We start from the raw sequence: 17,176 nt of genomic DNA on the forward strand, positions 1-17,176 counted from the left end.
AAGTGGACAAAAAAGACTTGAATACACACTTCAAAAAAGATATATAAGTTGGCAATAAACACATGAAAATTGTTCAACATATTTGCCATCAGGAAAATGCATAGTAAAGCCATAACGAGGTAACATTTCACACCCACTAGAAACTAGGCTAAAATTAATAAGATTGACAATACCAAATGTTTGTATGTGGAGCAACTGGAATTCTCATAAATTGCTAGTAGGAGTGTGAAATGGTACAACCACTTTGGAAAACTGTATGGCAGTTTCTTATATAGTTAAACAAGCATCTACTCCATGACCCAGTAATTCCATTTTTATGGTATTTACCCAAGAAAATTAAAAGCACATGTCCACAAAAAGACATAAATATGAATGTTAATTGCAGCATTATTCAAAATAGCCTCAAAATGGAAACAACCCAAATGTCCATCAATAGGAGAATGAATAAACAGATTATGGTATATTCACACAATGACTATTTCTAAGCAATAAAAAAAGAGTGAACTACTTATACATAATAACATGGATGAATCTCAGAAACAAAAACAAAGAAGCCAGACAAAAAAGAATACATACTCTTTGATTCTATTTATATGAAATTCAAGAATAAGCAAAGCTAATCTCTCCTGTTGAAATCAATATATTGGTTGCCAGGGTAGGGTGGAGCCACAAGGGAACTTTTTAGGGTAATAGAAATGTTCTGTGTCTTGACTGGGGTGGTCATAGATTTACGTATTTACCAAAACTCATCAAGTTGTACACTTAAAGCCCATGCACTTAACTTTTTCTAGATTTTACCTCAATTTTTTACAAAAGTATTTCAAAGCTTCTGTGCCTTCGTAGGCATAGATCACTATAGCACTTTGGCTCTCAAAGTATTGTGAGCACCATTGTTGTTTTCTGCTTTTTTTGTTGTTAAAAAACCATGCTGGGAGCCTGGTGGTGTAATGGTTAAGTTCGCGTGCTCTGCTTCGGTGGCCCGGGGTTTGCTGGTTCGGATCCCGGGTGCCAACCTATGCACTGCTCATCAAGCCGTGTTTTGGTAGCATCCCACATATAAAATAGAGGAAGAAGGGCACAGATGTTAGCTCAGGGCTAATCTTCCTCAGCAAAAAGAGGAAGATTGTCAATGGATGTTAGCTCAGGGTCAATCTTCCTCACCAAAAAACCGTGCTGGAATACTTAACATCTCACAACTGCCTTGGAAACTCTCACTTCACTAGAAGATTTATGTGTATAATTGGGTTCATGTGAGGTAAAGAATTGATATAAGGACATCAAGAGCATAACTTTATTTTTCTGAAGTTCCAGAAGGTGATTTTAAAAGGTTCTTTTTTCTGGAATGTATTTACAAAGTTATTGAAAACATGTTTTTTTAAAACAAATGTTTAAGAAAAGACTCTGACCATGTTAGTACTAGTGGGTCTTTTTTGGGCAGATGATGCAAGATTTTATGTTTGCTTAACACCCTTTCTAATCCTAATGTCCATGCCATTTTGAATTTTTTATTCTATTGTAGCTAAAGTTTGCACTCAAGACCTACTTTCCTTATGCTTCTCCATCTCTTGTCATGGTGCTACTCCAACACCCAAAAGGTACGTGAAGGTTGATTCTGCCTGTATTAAATAATTTCTGGGAAAAAGCACTGACAAATCATACCCTTTCCCTCCCAGTTCCAGATCTATAACCAGGGGAGATGGAATGGTCATCACTAATATCCCTTTAGCTCTCAGGGTCTCACATCCTGTGGATTTTGATATGAGAATTTGCTTGACTTCCCAGTTATAATCACTTACCAAAAGAAAGGAAAAAGAAAAAAAATGCCTCTAGTTAGGTTTTGATAGTCTGTTCCAGATGATACAAGGCCTCTGTTGTTGCCAGCGGATCTGCCTGGGTGCCAGGAACAGGCTAAGACTTGGGTGAGTTAGAATAAAACAGTACAATTATTTGTATTTCATTCTTTCTACTCTGTGCCCCTTGTTGCAGAAGAAAAGATAAAATGATGGATGAAGGCAAAGAAATTTAGGGGAAGTTTCTCCCAACCAAGCCAAGGGAAGGCTTTTGAAAGAATTCAGTGAGTGTGTTAGACCATGGCCTTCTCTGATTTCATCTGCCAGCCTCCCAAAGGCCATATCCAGTCAGGGAAGTGATGATTCCATCCTTCATTCAACTGGTGCTGACCGTTAACATGCCTGCGAACTTGTGTTTAGGGAACATTTCAGAAATAGAGAATAAAGACATCCTTCTCCTGAAAGCCTGAAATCTGAAAAAGGGCACACTGACACAAGCACAGACTCTGCTGTAGAAGAAGGCATCTTATCTGACATGGAAGGAAAGAGAAGAGGAAAGAGGAAAATGACAGTAACAATAATAATAATATTTCCTTTTTATGCCATGTTTTGCCTGCCTTTTTCATGAGACTTGAGTAAGTAGATTAATTTGAGAAAAGCAGATGATTCAAAGTTTCAGAGTATTTTACAAAATCCAAATTCCTATTCCTTTTTCCAAAAGACGTAGGTTCTCACCCAGAGGGACCCATCTGACACTGTCCTCTCAGATGCTGGAGGTGGAGGGGCTGATGGGCCTGGTGGGAGCTCTGCTCAACAGTGTTGCAAAACTTACCCTGTGGGAACACAACAGGAAAACTTTAATCAGACAGAAAAGTTAGTGATTCTTTCTAGGGGTGCACCTCACAGCTGAAGTCAGATCAACAAAGACTAAGGTCAGCCCACGTGAGAAGCTGAGTGAGCTCCAGAAAAAGTATCGGAGTTGTTCTTTTTTAAGTTTGGAAATCCATAAACAGAAGACGAAGGTGGTCTATGGGCATGAACCCAGCCTGTTTACCTTTTCCTCTGTGTGATTGCCCTAGATTTATGTCCAAAAATAAATAAGTAAATTCAAGCAGAAGTACAAGAACCTCCTATGGTAGTTCCTAGAACAGTTTTCTGCATATTACTTTTGGAAAAAATGAATGTTATATTCACAAATTGCAGTGTTTTTTTAATAGTAGAATCTTCTATGCATCAGAAATAGATTTTGTGCTCACTGTAAAGTCCTGTGGGGTATAAAAGATGGATCATTTATGAGCCCTGACTATCCAGGAGCTACAAGGAGGGGGACATAAGTATCTAAACAGCTCGTACAAAGAAGAAAACGAAAATGCCCTCACAGGCTGCAGATCAAGAGTTCTGGGATTCCGGGGAGGGAGAGAGAAGACATGCTCTTTAATCTGTAACATTTGTGGAGCAGTAGTAGCCACTCTATCGCTTGCATTGTCTTCCTTATGTGTTTAATTATAGAATCTATCACTACATGGACATGTGGTAACCTTTTTCAGACGTTGTTCAGAACTGCAGATATATACATGCTCAGATATGTTTAAGACCACAGGATAATTGTGAAGCCAGAAAAACTAATTCCAGAAAAGACATTTGTTTGTATGATACCCATGTATTTTTATTTTTCTGGCCTTTTCTTTACTATATACCGGAAATCATATTCTGAATTCATAACAATCAGAAAAACAGTTGGGTAGGCCATTCCTAATTCCTTGTTGACTGTTTTATTACAGTGTCCATGTATTTTGAAATCACAAATTATTAGTGATGGGGTAGGTAGGTAGCAAAGAAAAAAACCCAGGGCTTCTGCAACACAGCATTTCTAAATCCTCTGGGGGGCTGCCTGCGCAGTCTGTCTACTTCCATGGATCGGAGTCAAAGAGCCCTTGAAGTTAGTTCTGTGTAACACTGACAGATCCTTCTTCTCAGGCCTATGAGATGGATACTGGCTGGGAACAGCATGAGAGCAATGGTATGGGTTCCATGGACCAGGAAAGGAAGGCCTTTTCCCCAAATCTCTTCTGGTCTTAGCTGCAGACGATTCCTGATAGGTTTGACTTTTCTTCAGCTCCCTCTGCTTTCTCTCTCCACCAACAGATATCCCACAGGGACTGTGGCACCAGTCACTGAAACATATTTCAGAAAAGCTCAGAGAGATAGTTGAAGACCAGACTGACGGGTAAGCAAACACTGGCGACTCTTAGGTCTGCTTCTCACGTGGTTTCTCTGGATCCCTGTCTTCCCTTTGAGCAAGGCTGACAGGAGAGGCATTGTTGGTCTGTGACCATCCCTAAATAGGTAAGCACATTGCTGAGTGAGAAGTGGAGGAAGCACACGGCCACGCACATCCCTTTGAGCAGCTCAGAATAAATAGCCGTGCATCTGTAAATACCTCATACAGATGTATTTACAGGAGGAAGGGCTGGTATTAGGTTTTGAAATATACAAGCATAACAGTGAAAAGAACAGACCCTAGAAAAAGAGCAGTGCCCACATGCTGCAAACCCCCAGCCATGCAGGAGAAAGGTGCCTCTCTGGTCCTTTGGTTTTCTCTCTACTTCTCTACTCTCTAGGGAAGGAAATTCTAAACTTCTGCACAGTAGGATGAAATGTTTCTTTTTCCATCTCTTTTTAATAAATATTTATCTAAAACTGAAAATCCATTCTAACATAAATTAATTTCTAACATATGGTATTAGGTACCCTCTTGTATGTGTTATTTTCCCAAAAGCATTGACATTTAGGCTCTGCTAAGTTCTGTGTAACATAACACCCTTTGGCTTCCTCTTAACTTGCTTGCTTTTAGTGTTTAAGTATTTTATTCATTGTCTGTACTAGCCTACTAAGACTGTCTTTATATGTTCCTTTTGCCACTCTTCCCTCTTGAAATTCTTTGTAATCTCATCACTGAGCCATCACAGATTATGGTTGGTGCTCTTATGTTTATGATCACTGATGTAGGTTTGGGTGCCAGTTACTCACTCCTACCCCCCCTCCCCTAAGATGCTTACCAATAGAAGAGACAAAAAGAACTGGCGGCCAAGTGGGAATCAGAATACTGGCCATATTAATGACTTTCCACACCTTGGCAGCTCCATGTGCACCTTTTCTGGTTGTCTGTGTTGAAGAGCAGGACCTAGACCCAAAACTTCACGGGAGTCCTACCTAACCTAGATCTGCCTGAACTAGACCTCGGGGTCTATCGGCAGGGAGAGTCTGGGAGCAGGTTTAGGCATTTTCTCAGCCAGCCACATGGGGCTGCCTTGCACACTCAGTTATTGGTAGAAAAGAAGGAGAATGGCCAGGCCCGTCTCTGCCAGGCAGACCATGAGCTGTGATCCAGGGGTGATGCCCACTCAGGAGCAGGAAGCACAAGAGAGCCCTGCTGCTCAGCTGACTCATCCCTGAGGTCTGCAAGGAAGAGACGCCATGGAACCTGTTCCTTGCTTTTGGGACAAACCCAGCCCAACATCAACGTGGCCCGTGGAGCATTAGCTCTCCCTCTTTGGGGACAAATGAGTAAGATTAATACTCCCCTTCCTTCCTTTTTTCTCCCTTGTTCTGCAAGCTAGATTTCAGAACATTCCTTACATGTTCTCAGGGAGGGCCTGGACAGGAGGAAGCAGTGACCAGGGGAGGTGAGCACAGTGCTCAAGGGGATTCCATGGGCCACGCAGAGGAATACACACCCAGATCCAACAAAGACAGAGCACTGTAGAAGGGGCCCAGAACTTTGCTGTTCTGGGAGCTTTCCCAGTTCAGAAGGAAGGTTCTGATCTAGCTTGATCTCCGGCCAGTCGTCCATTTTCTCCAGGGGAGATTTTAAACTGCTGAGATTGTTACTGTGCGAAATTAATGGGTCTACTCTTTAAACAACTATTGGAACTCCCAGTTCCCAGTGTGACAAAAGGATGGCTTCACAAAAGCTTTAACTTTTCCGCATTGATGTATGCGTGAAACGGAAAGAATACAATATACAGCTCATTAAAAATTCATAATTGCTAAAATACCAACCAGAACCTTGTGTTTTGTCAGAAAGGAAATAGCACATGTTTCTGCCTGCGTCCCCATGTCCCTTCTCTGGTTTCTGTCTGGACCCCAGGGAGTCCCCTCATTTCTTGCTCTGGAGCTACCTGGGTGGCTGCCTTGTGGCCAGGAGGCCCCACTCTGCACGGCAGCCCAGCTGTGCGTGCCACGCACAAGGCAGAGAGGCACGCCTGCCAGTTCTCATCTTGCATCATTCCTGTTGGTCGTGGGCCAAAATCTTCCCTTCTCAAAGTCCTGTACTCACTCAGGGTCCCTGGATATAAAGATTTAAATGTCTGAAGACCTTAGGCACATGGGCTTTTAAGAGGCATGCTTTTGAAGGTCCTATAATGGGTTCAGAGTGGCATTGTGAGCTATTTTTCTGAGTCTAACTTGTATTCCTTGCAAGTTGTACTTCAGTGGATAAGAACAATTTAGCCAACCGTTCACAAAATTACAGTTGCTTTAAGAACCAAAAGGAAAAAGAAATCAGTTGCCCAGCTGCCATGTGTTTTGATTCTGTTCCAGGTCCTACGGAGGCCCCTTTGAGTGCTGGTTTTTGTTCATCCACTTTGGAGGATGGGCTGATATTGCGGCTGAGCAGTTACTGATGTCAGAAGCTGAACCCCCTGAGGCCGTGCTGTGGCTCTTGGCCTTCAGCTACAGACCACGTGATGGGAGTCAGCAGAGAGCACAGACCATGGTGGGTGGCAGGACCCACTGCGTGTGGCGTTCAGCGTTGGTTTCGCTGGAGCTGAAAGGATCCTGCAGGAAGGGGCCCTGTAGTGGGTTTGGCTTTCACTAACCCCCCAGGCACCTAAGCACTGAGTGCTCCCAACCCTTGTTGTGGTAGTATGTAGGTGTCCCGCTGGATGAGTGAATGTGTCCTGGGCTTATGGTCGGAGGCGTTTTCCTGCCTTCACTGAGTTCACTGCAGACCAGACCCTGCCACTCAGCTCTCCTGGGAAGCACCGAGGAGACGAGGCACCTCTCTTCTGTCCCCTAGGTCGTTTTATCTGTTCTTACTCAGCTGCCACGTCTGCCCTCCTTTGCAGACACCGCTGGCCCAGGGGCCGCGTCCTCCAGGGAGTGCCATGCAGGGTCTGACGCTCTTCCGAGGAGCTTGTCCTCTCTCTCTGATCAGCGGCCGGGCCATGTCTGCTTCCATCTTGACTTACTGCTTTCTTGGATCAGTCAACAGATCCTCACATTACTGGCTTTGTTTAGAACTCTTACTAAAGTAATCACATGATATTAACCACTTAGCTTCTGAAAAAGCACTTGGTCATTTCCTAAATGACAGAGCAGCTAAGTACAGGACTGGCTAACTATCTGTGGCAAAGACAGTTGTTATTTTATGTGGCATATAATAATTACAGGAAGCAATGCTTTGATTAAAAGCATTGGCACCTCCCTTGCAAACATTTATTTGCTGGTTTTTAAAACCTCAAGTGCCAGTGCTTTTTGCTGATTTTAATAATTAAAGGCAGCAGGTTTCTTTATGTAGAGAGCAGTCCTCCTATTTGCTTGATGTTTTCTGTTGTTGGAAAAAAGCAGAGACCAGTACAGATATGTCTGTATATCTTACTTGTTTGAAGGCTTGCATGGCAGGGGGAAGAAAAAGACTTTTGGATTTAAAAAGTTGAAATTTGGTGATAATTTATTTTGGATCAAAAAATAGAACATTTTTTAGAAATTATCATACTCTACACATGTATTTGAGGATTGCTATCTGATTAAAAAGAAAGCTTTCTATTTCCCTTTTAAAATATCACATTAAACTAATTAAGGAAAATCCTAATTTATGTTTTCATCATCTTATTTTTTTTTTGTAAAACATTTTTTAATTTTATTGATGTCATAATAGTTTATAACATTGTGAAATTTTAGTTGTACATTATTGTTTGTCAGTCACCACATAAATGCATCCCTTCACCCCTTGTACGCATCTCCCACCCCTCCTTGCCCCTGGTAACCACCAAACTGTTCTCTCTGTCCGTGTGTAGGTTCATCTTCCACATATGACTGAAGTCATACCGTGTTTGTCTTTCTCTGTCTGGCTTATTTCGCTTAAGATAATACCCTCCAGGTCCATCCATGTTGTTGCAAATGGAACGATTTTGTATTTTTTTATGGCTGAGTAGTATTCCATTGTATATATATACCACATCTTCTTTCTCCAATCATCTGTTGAGGGACACTTGGTTGCTTCCACGTCTTGGCTATAGTGAATAATGCTGCAATGAACATAGGGGTGCATAACCTGCTTTGGATTGTTGATTTCAGATTCTTTGGATAAATATCCAGTAGTGGGATAGCTGGATCATAATGTATTTCTATTTTTAATTTTTTGAGGAATCTCCATACTGTTTTCCGTAGAAGCTACACCAGTTTGCATTCCCACCAGCAGTGAATTAGGGTTCCCATTTCTCCACAACCTCGCCAGCATTTGTTATTTATTTTTTGTCTTGGTGATTATAGCCATTCTAACAGGTGTAAGGTGATATCTTAGTGTAGTTTTGATTTGCATTTCCCTGGTGATTAGTGATGTTGAACATCTTTTTATGTGCCTGTTGACCGTCTGTATATCTCTGGAAAAAAGTCTGTTCATATCCTCTGCCCATTTTTTGATCAGGTTGTTTGTTTTTTTCTTGTTCAGTTGTGTGAGTTCTTTATATAAGTAACCCCTTGTCAGATATATGATTTGCAAATATTTTCGCCAAGCTGGTGGGTTGTCTTTTCATTTTAATCCGGGTTTCATTTGCCTTGCAGAAGCTCTTTAATCTGATGAAGTCCCACTTATTTATTTTTTCTTTTGTTTCCCTTGTCCGAATAGACACGGAATTCAAAAAGATCCCTCTGAGACCGATGTCAAAGAGTGTACTGCCCATGTTTTCTTCCAGGAGTTTTATAGTTTCAGGTCTTACCTTCAAATCTTTAGTCCATTTTGAGTTCATTTTTGTGTATGGTGAAAGAAGAGAGTCTACTTTCATTCTTTTGTATGTGGCTGTCCAGTTTTCCCAGCACCATTTATTGAAGAGATTTTCCTTTCTCCATTGTATGTTCTTAGCTCCTTTGTCAAAGATTAGCTGTCCGTAGATGTTTGGTTTTATTTCTGGCCTTTGAATTCTGTTCCATTGATCTGTGTGTCTGTTTTTGTACCAGTGCCATGCTGTTTTAATTATTATAGCTTTGTAGGATATTTTGAAGTCAGGGATTGTGATGCCTCCATCACATGTTCTTCTTTTTCAGGATTGCTTTAGCTATTCAGGGCCTTTTGTTGCCCCATATGAATTTTAGTATTCTTTGTTCTATTTCTGTGAAGAATGTCGTTGGGATTCTGATTGGGATTGCACTGAATCTGTAGATTGCTTTAGGTAGTATGGACATTTTAACTATGTTTATTCTTCCAGTCTATGTGCATAGGATATCTTTCCATTTCTTTATGTCATCATCAATTTCTTTCATTAATGTCTTCTAGTTTTCATTGTATAGGTCTGTCACCTACTTGGTTAACTTTATTCCTAGATATATTATTCTTTTTGTTGCAATTGTAAATGGATTGTATTCTTGACTTCTTTGTGAGTTCGTTATTAGAGTATAGAAATGCAACTGATTTTTTTAAGTTGATTTTGTACCCTGCAACTTTGCTGTAGTAGTTTTCCAATGGATTCTGTAGGGTTTTCTATATATAAAATCATGTCGTCTGCAAACAGTGCGAGTTTCACTTCTTTGTTGCCTATTTGGATTCCTTTTATTCCTTTTTCTTGCCTAATTGCTCTGGCCAAAACCTCCAGTACTATGTTGAATAAGAGTTGAGAGAGTGGGCACCCTTGTCTTATTCCTGTTCTCAGAGGAATGGCTTTCAAACTTTCCTCGTTGAGTATGATGTTGGCTGTGGGTTTGTCATAAATGGCCTTTATTATGTTGAGGAACTTTCCTTCTATGCCCATTTTGTTGAGAGTTTTTATCATAAATGGATGTTGGACCTTGTCAAATGCTTTCTTTGCATCTATTGAGATGATCATGTGGGTTTTTTTCCTCATTCTGTTAACGTGGTGTATCACATTGATTAATTTGCAGATGTTGAACCATCCCTGTGTCCCTGGTATAAATCCCACTTGATCATGGTGTATGATCTTTTTAATGTATTGCTGTATTTGGTTTGCCAATATTTTGTTGAGGATTTTTGCATCTATGTTCATCAGCGATATTGGCCTGTAATTTTCCTTCTTTGTGTTGTCCTCGTCTGGCTTTGGGATCAGGGTGATGTTGGCCTCGTAGAGTGTGGTAGGAAGTGTTCCATCTTCCTCTCTTTTTTGGAATAGTTTGAGAAGGATAGGTATTAGATCTTCTTTGAATGTCTGGTAAAATTCTCCAGAGAAGCCATCTGGTCCTGGACTTTTATTTTTTGGGAGGTTTTTGAGTACTGTTTCAATCTCTTTACTTGTGATTGTTCTATTCCAATTCTCTATTTCTTCTTGATTCAGTTTTGGGAGGTTGTGTAAGTCTAAGAATTTATCCATTTCTTGTAGGTTGTCCAATATATGTTGGCATATAGTTTTTCATAGTATTCTCTTATAATCCTTTGTATTTCTGTGGTATCCATTGTAATTTCTCCTCTTTCATTTCTAATTTTATTTATTTCAGCCTTCTCTCTTTTTTTGTTAGTGAGTCTGGCTAAGGGTTTGTCATTTTGTTTATCTTCTCAAAGAACCAGCTCTTTGTTTTATTGATCCTTTCTACTGTTTTTTTGGTTTCAATTTCATTTATTTCTGATCTAATTTTTATTATTTCTCTCCTTCTGCTGACTTTGGGCTTTGTTCTTCTTTTTCTAATTCTGTTAGGTGTAGTTTAAAGTTGCTTATTTGGGATTTTTCTTGTTTGTTAAGGTGGTCCTGTATTGCTAGTAGTTTCCCTCTCAGGACTGCTTATATCTGTATCCCATATGAGTTGGTATGTTGTATTTTCATTTTCATTTGTCTCCAGATATTTTTTTATTTCTCCTTTTATTTCTTCAATGATCCATTTGTTGTTCAGTAGTATGTTGTTTAGTCTCCACATCTTTGTCACTTTCCCAGTTTTTTTCTTGTAGTTGATTTCTAGTTTCATAGTGTTATGGTCAGAAAAGATGCTTGTTACAATTTCAATCTTCTTAAATTTATAGAGGCTTGCCTTGTTTCCCAACATGTGGTCTATCCTTGAGAATGTTCCGTGCGCGCTTGAGAAGAATGTGTAATCTGCTATGTTTAGATGGACTGCTCTTTACATATCTATTAAGACCATCTCGTCTAGTTTTTCATTTAAGTCCACTATTTTCTTATTTACTTTCTTATTATTTCTTATTTATTTTCTTATTTACTTTCTATCCATTGATGTAAGTGGGGTGTTAAGACCCCCTACTATTATGTGTTATTGATATTATCTCCTTTTAGATTTGTTAATAGTTGCTTTATGTACTTTGGTGCTCCTGTGTTGGGTGCATATGTATTTAAAAGTGATAGGTCTTGTTGGTGGAGTGTCCTTTTTATCATTATATATTGCCCCACTTTGTCTCTCATTACCTGTTTTATCTTAAAGTCTACTTTGTTTGATATAAGTATGGCAACACCTGCTTTCTTTTGTTTGCCATTAGCTTGGAGTATTGTCTTTCATCCTTTCACTCTGAGCCTGCGTTTTGTCTTTGGAGCTGAGATATGTTTCCTGGAGGCAGCATATTTTTGGGTCTTGTTTTTTAATCCACCCCGCAGCTCTGTGTCTTTTGATTGGAGAGTTCAGTCCGTTTAGATTTAGAGTGGTTATTGATACATGAGGGCTTACTGTTGTTATTTTATTGCTCATTTTCCGGTTCTTTTTCATTTCCTTTGTTTCTCGTCCCATGTGTTTCAGAGTACCAATTCAGTTTGGTAGTTTTGTATGATGGTTTTCTTAGTTTTCTCTTTATTTATCGTACGTGTCTGTTCTGATTATTTCTTTAGTGGTTACCATGAGGTTTGTATAAAAAATCTCATAGATGAGATAGTCCATTTTCTGATGGCCTCTTATTTCCTTAGACTAAGTCGATTCCATGCCTTGCCTCTTCCCCTTCTAGGTTACTATTGTCACAACTTACTCCATCTTGTGTTGTGAGTTTGTGTTTAAAGTGATGAGGTTATATTTATTTTTGGTGTTTTCCTTCCCTTAATCTTTGATGTTATATTAAGTGTTTGCTAACCTATTCTGATAGAGAGCTGCAATTTTTCTGATTTTGGTTACCTATTTTTCTCCTTGCTCAAAGCTTTGTATCCCCTTTCTCTTTTTTTTTCAGGCCTGAGGGCCTTCTTGAGCATGTCTTGTAGTGGGGTTCTTGTGGCAATGAACTCCCTTAGCTTTTGTTTATCTGGGATAGTTATTATTTCTCCCTCATATCTGAAGGATATTCTCGCTGGATAGAGTATTCTTGGCTGAAAGTGTCTTTCAGAATTTTGAATATATGATTCCACTCTCTCCTAGCCTGTACAGTTTCTGCCAAGAAATTGGCTGAGAGCCTGATAGGAATTCCTTTGTATGTTTTTTTTTTTTATCTTGCTGCCCTCGATATTTTTTCTTTATCATTGACTTTGGCCTGCTTTACTACGATATGCCTTGGAAAGGGTCTTTTCATATTGATATATTTAGATCTGTTGACTCCATTCACTTGTATTTCCAGCTCCTTCCCAAGGTTTGGGAAGTTCTCAGCTATTATTTCTTTGAACAAGCTGTCTGCTCCTTTTTCCCTCTCTTCTCCCTCTGGAATACCTATAATCCTTACGTTACATTTCCTAATTGAGTGAGATATTTCTCAGAGAATTTCTTAATTTCTTTTTAATCTTAGTTCTGTTTCCTCCTCCATCTGGAGCATTTCTGCATTCCTATCCTCAGTGTTGCTAATTCTTTCCTCCATATTGTCAGCTCTGTTCTTTAAAGATTCCAGATTTTTCTTTATCTCCTCCATTGTGTTTTTCATCTCCAACATTTTTGGTTGGTTTTTCTTTATAGTTTCAATCTCTTTTGTGAAGAAGTTCCTGATTTCACTGAATTGTCTATCGGTATTTTCTTGTAATTCGTCGGGCTTTTTTATGTTAGCTGTTTTGAATTCTCTGTCGTTTAAGTTATAAATTTCTGTGCCTTCAGGATTGATTTCTGGATGCTTGTCATTTTCCTTCTGGTCTGGAGATTTAGTATATTTTTGCATACTGCTTGAGGTCGTTGGCTTATTTTTCCTCATTCTGAAAATATCTGATTGCAGCCCCCACATGCCAGCACTGGGTGGGAGGTCAGGAGCTGTGTATTCTGAGCCTGCTGTGCTCCCTGGGTGCTCTGGCCGACCAGCTGTGCTGGTGTTCTGGGTGGGGGAAGGGATTTCTTTCGCCTGCCCAATCCTGGGGGCTTCTCATTCTTCCTTCGCTATCTGCTCTCCTGGGGTGCTAGCTTGATGAAGACACCCCTGCCACAGTTCAGTCCCCTCCATATGGGAATTTCCCACAGACTGTGAGAGAACTTGGAGAACAGTGGTTTTCCTGTGGAGGGCCATCCCTCCCCCCTCTCTCTCAGAGAGCCACGTGGTCCTGATCCCAGGGTCGCTGTCATTGGGGAAGGAGAGGAGTTCTCCTCACCTCCTTCCACTTCCTCCTGGGGTACCAGCACCTCCACCTTCAGACCTGAGGCTGTATAGGTCTCTCAGACGTCTTTTGGGTTGTGTGAATGTCCTTTGTTGGTATTTGAATGTCCTTTTTGTTGTATCTTAGCAGGGGAGAGTCTAAGGGGGAAAACTCACTCTGCCTTGATGCTGACATCACTCCCCTCATCATCTCATTTTTAATAATAATTAAAATATATGAAGCACTAATGATTTATAAAGCCCTTCTATAGATACCTTATATTTGATTCTGCATAAGCTAAGTTGATAGGTTATGTATTAAATTCCATTTTGATCATAGAAATTGACACATACTCACTTTTGAAGAATAGAAAAATATATTGTCCAATAAAATTTAATTTCTAGAAAGTTCTGCATTGGCACATCGTTCTAATAGTTAACCTGGTCTATTTTTTTTTTTTTTTAATGAAACCTATGCATAGTTCTTACTCTGGGGATGATTCAGCATCCTGGATAAAAGTGGATGAGCTCACTCAGAGTGGTTTAGTGCCCTATGTCATTTCCTTCCTGGATATTCTGTCAGAGGTAGCCAGCAGCCTTGTGATTGGAGCCGTGCTTCATATTTGTCATTCCAAAGCTTCTTCCTCCTCCTTGGTGCCCAACCCGAAGCACTGGTATGTGTGCCGTCCCAGGGAGCGAGTGTGGCCCAGGGTGCCTAGTTTAACTAGTAGTACATACCTCTTGCTCTCCTGAGTTTTGTGAGCTTTAATCCCTTTGATGGTCTGTTGGGTGATTCAGAAACAAACTGTGAACTGCCTTTGAAAGCATGATTATGGTAAAATTTGATTGAACTTGACAATATCTGTACCTTTGCCTTAAAAGGTGTAATTAAATCACAGTTACTTGCTTAGCCCCAACAGTGTACCGTGGCTGGAACTGTCATCTCTGCTGGCCATCCTTGAGGTTCAAGAATGGGGAGCAAAGAGTAACTGTCCCTGCCTGGTATGGGTACCACCACACAAAGACCTGCCTTCTCTCTGCAAGCCATGTTCGATGCCAGCCAGTGTCCATCTTCTTTTGCTAGCTTTGAATTGGATCATGATAAAAATAAAAAATATCTGTTTTTATCCCTTAAGAATTAGGCAAGGGTTCATACTCTTTAACACTGTTGTTCCACTTCTAGGAATTATCCTAAGGAAGTAATGAGAGATCCATGCAGAGATTTATGTACAAGAATATCATCACAGCATTGTTTGTAATTGCAAAAATTGGAAATGCCCTAAACTTTCAACAGTAAGGATGTTGGCTAAATAAATTGTGGTATATTCTAACCATGGGATAGCATTCTACCATGAAAAATCATGTTCTCAAAGAATATGTGTTCTAGATATGGTAAATTTCTTGTAGTGCATTGTGAAAAGAAAACTGTAAGATAACAAAACATTGTGTAGTGAGTGCTGAGTTCACAATGCATAGGAAAAAGACAAGAAGAATCTAAACCTAGTTATTAACAATGAGTCTCTTTGGATGGTGGAGTTATAGGTCATTTTTTTTTCTTTTTACTTTTTTGTTCAAATTTTCTACAGTGAGCATATATAAATTTTCATGATGCAGGATAAAAAGTAATACTTAGAAGAGAGAGCTTATATCTTTCTCCTGAAAAAATCAGAAAGCATTTACAGTTATTGGCATTTCAGCTAAAAGCTTGGTGGACATGGAAGGCATTTGAAGGGATGAAATAGAGAGGAAGAAGACCAAGTCTTAGGGAATATTGGACAAAGGTAGAAAATCAATGCCAGTTAAGAGGAAAATGGACATGAAGGCATAGCTTCCTAAGCCCTCACATTTTTGAAGACCCATTTAGATGGCAAGATGGTCTTGGGCTCCCATAGATGCTGTCAGACAAGGAAAGGCTCAGGCTCCGAAGGAAGAGAGGTGGTGAGAGAGTGGCCTTCTCCTGTTGGAAGGCTGCCATTCTCCATGGAAGAGTCCCATGGTGCAGTTTCTCACGGTCTTGTATTGTGGTTAGAATAGCTCACACAGCACTCCTAGTGTACTGGAGTTTATGACAGACTTCATTGAATGTGGCCTTAACTTCCAGGAAAAAAAACGACTCACACAAAATCCATAAAATTGGTCATGGGAATTCTCAGAATAGACCTAAGTCTTCTTTCGAAAATGATGGAACATAGCTATTCATGAGTTCCATGTGGCATTTTGGATCTATGGCTTTCAGTTTTTGCTTTGTTTTCCAAGTCAACTTGACATACCATTGTTACAGCAAGGAGGAATCTCAGCATGAAATAAATATTTTTTATGCAGAAACAATCCACAGACCTATAACAATCACCATTATTATGTGGATTCCACAGACTTGTGACCTCTGCTTGAGCTTTAAACATGTATGCACAGACTGCCCCAGTGTCTAAAACAAAAGGGGTGTGTGTGTGTGTGTGTTTCCTCCCTGCAAAGATAGCAAAAGGCAAACCTCATTCTTATCAGAACATTGGCTCAGCAGAGGTCTGATTGCATGGGGCTTTAATTGATTTGTGGCTGTGATAGTGAGCAAGTCTTCAAGGAGCCTTTTGTTCTTTTCTCCACAATATAAAAATCTGACTACATTCTGCCGAAGACTTTTCTCCATTTCCTTTCATACAAAAAAGGTCAATTCCTGGCATGGTGCCCTGGCTGCTTAGTGAGAAAGACAAAAGAAAGTCAAGAAATTTCCATTACGCCCATTTGTGTTTGTGTGGAGCAGTGTGTAAACTCAAACATGGGCCGCCTCTGTCTGCCCTCCCTCATGCGCCAGTCCTCGCCTCTTTCTGGGGCTTGCTTCAAAGTACCAAATAAGTCCTAGAGCCATGCACGTCCTGAGACTCTTCTCTAATCTCTTACCTTTGTAATTATACTCCCCAGGTGGAGGTGAAGGCCGTGCACGGCCGCCTCATGAAGCTGCTCAGAAGTCCGGCCCTCTCAGCTAGGGATCTGCAGGCTGCAGCTGGGGAGAGCCAAGCCGCAGCCCCCAGACCATCTGCGTGTGGACAGCTGATCAGGCATCTCCTCCTGAACTTCCTGCTCTGGGCTCCTGGAGGCCACGCAATTGCCCGGGAAGTCATCACCCTTGTAAGTCTCCCGTTTTCTAGTACTCTTGTTCTCATTCACATTCCAGGTAAAAGGTGAGTGATCCACCTGAGGGCCCGGCCCTTGAAGAGTGTGTGTACCAGGATGCTATCCAAACGTGGATGGATAGACAGTGAGACCGACAGCTGGGATGGACCCCAGAGCCTGCCCTTTATAACACCTTCATGTCACAGAAGAGAAAATGGAGGCTCCACGAAAAGAGGTGACTTTTTCTAGGTCACATCTTGCTACCAGAGCTCATAGTAAAAGCTAGGTCTCCTGTCTCCCCATGTACTATTCTTTCAGTGACAGTGTACGACTCTCTTGCTCCTCATAAAGAGAAATAAGACTTCAATGAGAATGTGCTCACTGCAGCAGTTCAAAGAATTTTGTTTGTTAATTTAAAAAAGTGTTTGCTAATTACAAAGAATTCCTTCCTGAAGCCCAGCTGACATGAGGGGTAAAGAACGTCCAAGTCAAAAGTGAGCACCGTTCATGACATTGGATTAGGGGATGATTTCTTGAATAATGTCATCAAAGGCTCAGGCAACAAAAGGAAAAAATAGATAAACTG

At 40.5% G+C, this 17,176-nt stretch overlaps 2 protein-coding genes across 9 annotated transcripts in view; one reads left to right on the top strand and one right to left on the bottom strand.

The window, feature by feature from the left end:
• Positions 1-17,176, top strand: part of FANCC (FA complementation group C) — a 267,168-nt gene that overhangs the window by 242,435 nt on the left and 7,557 nt on the right. For all 8 annotated transcript variants that reach the window (XM_058565471.1, XM_058565467.1, XM_058565468.1 and 5 more), the window contains 4 exons: positions 1,520-1,595; positions 3,936-4,017; positions 6,393-6,567; positions 16,399-16,605. In XM_058565471.1, the coding sequence (XP_058421454.1) occupies positions 1,520-1,595; positions 3,936-4,017; positions 6,393-6,567; positions 16,399-16,605 (540 nt within the window). The remainder of the gene's footprint in view (positions 1-1,519; positions 1,596-3,935; positions 4,018-6,392; positions 6,568-16,398; positions 16,606-17,176) is intronic.
• The window catches only part of AOPEP (aminopeptidase O (putative)), a 514,798-nt gene that overhangs the window by 128,838 nt on the left and 368,784 nt on the right, over positions 1-17,176 (bottom strand). The gene's annotated exons all lie outside the window — the stretch shown is intronic.

This window comes from Diceros bicornis, chromosome 22, assembly GCF_020826845.1.
Source record: "Diceros bicornis minor isolate mBicDic1 chromosome 22, mDicBic1.mat.cur, whole genome shotgun sequence".
NCBI classification, from domain to species: domain Eukaryota; kingdom Metazoa; phylum Chordata; class Mammalia; order Perissodactyla; family Rhinocerotidae; genus Diceros; species Diceros bicornis.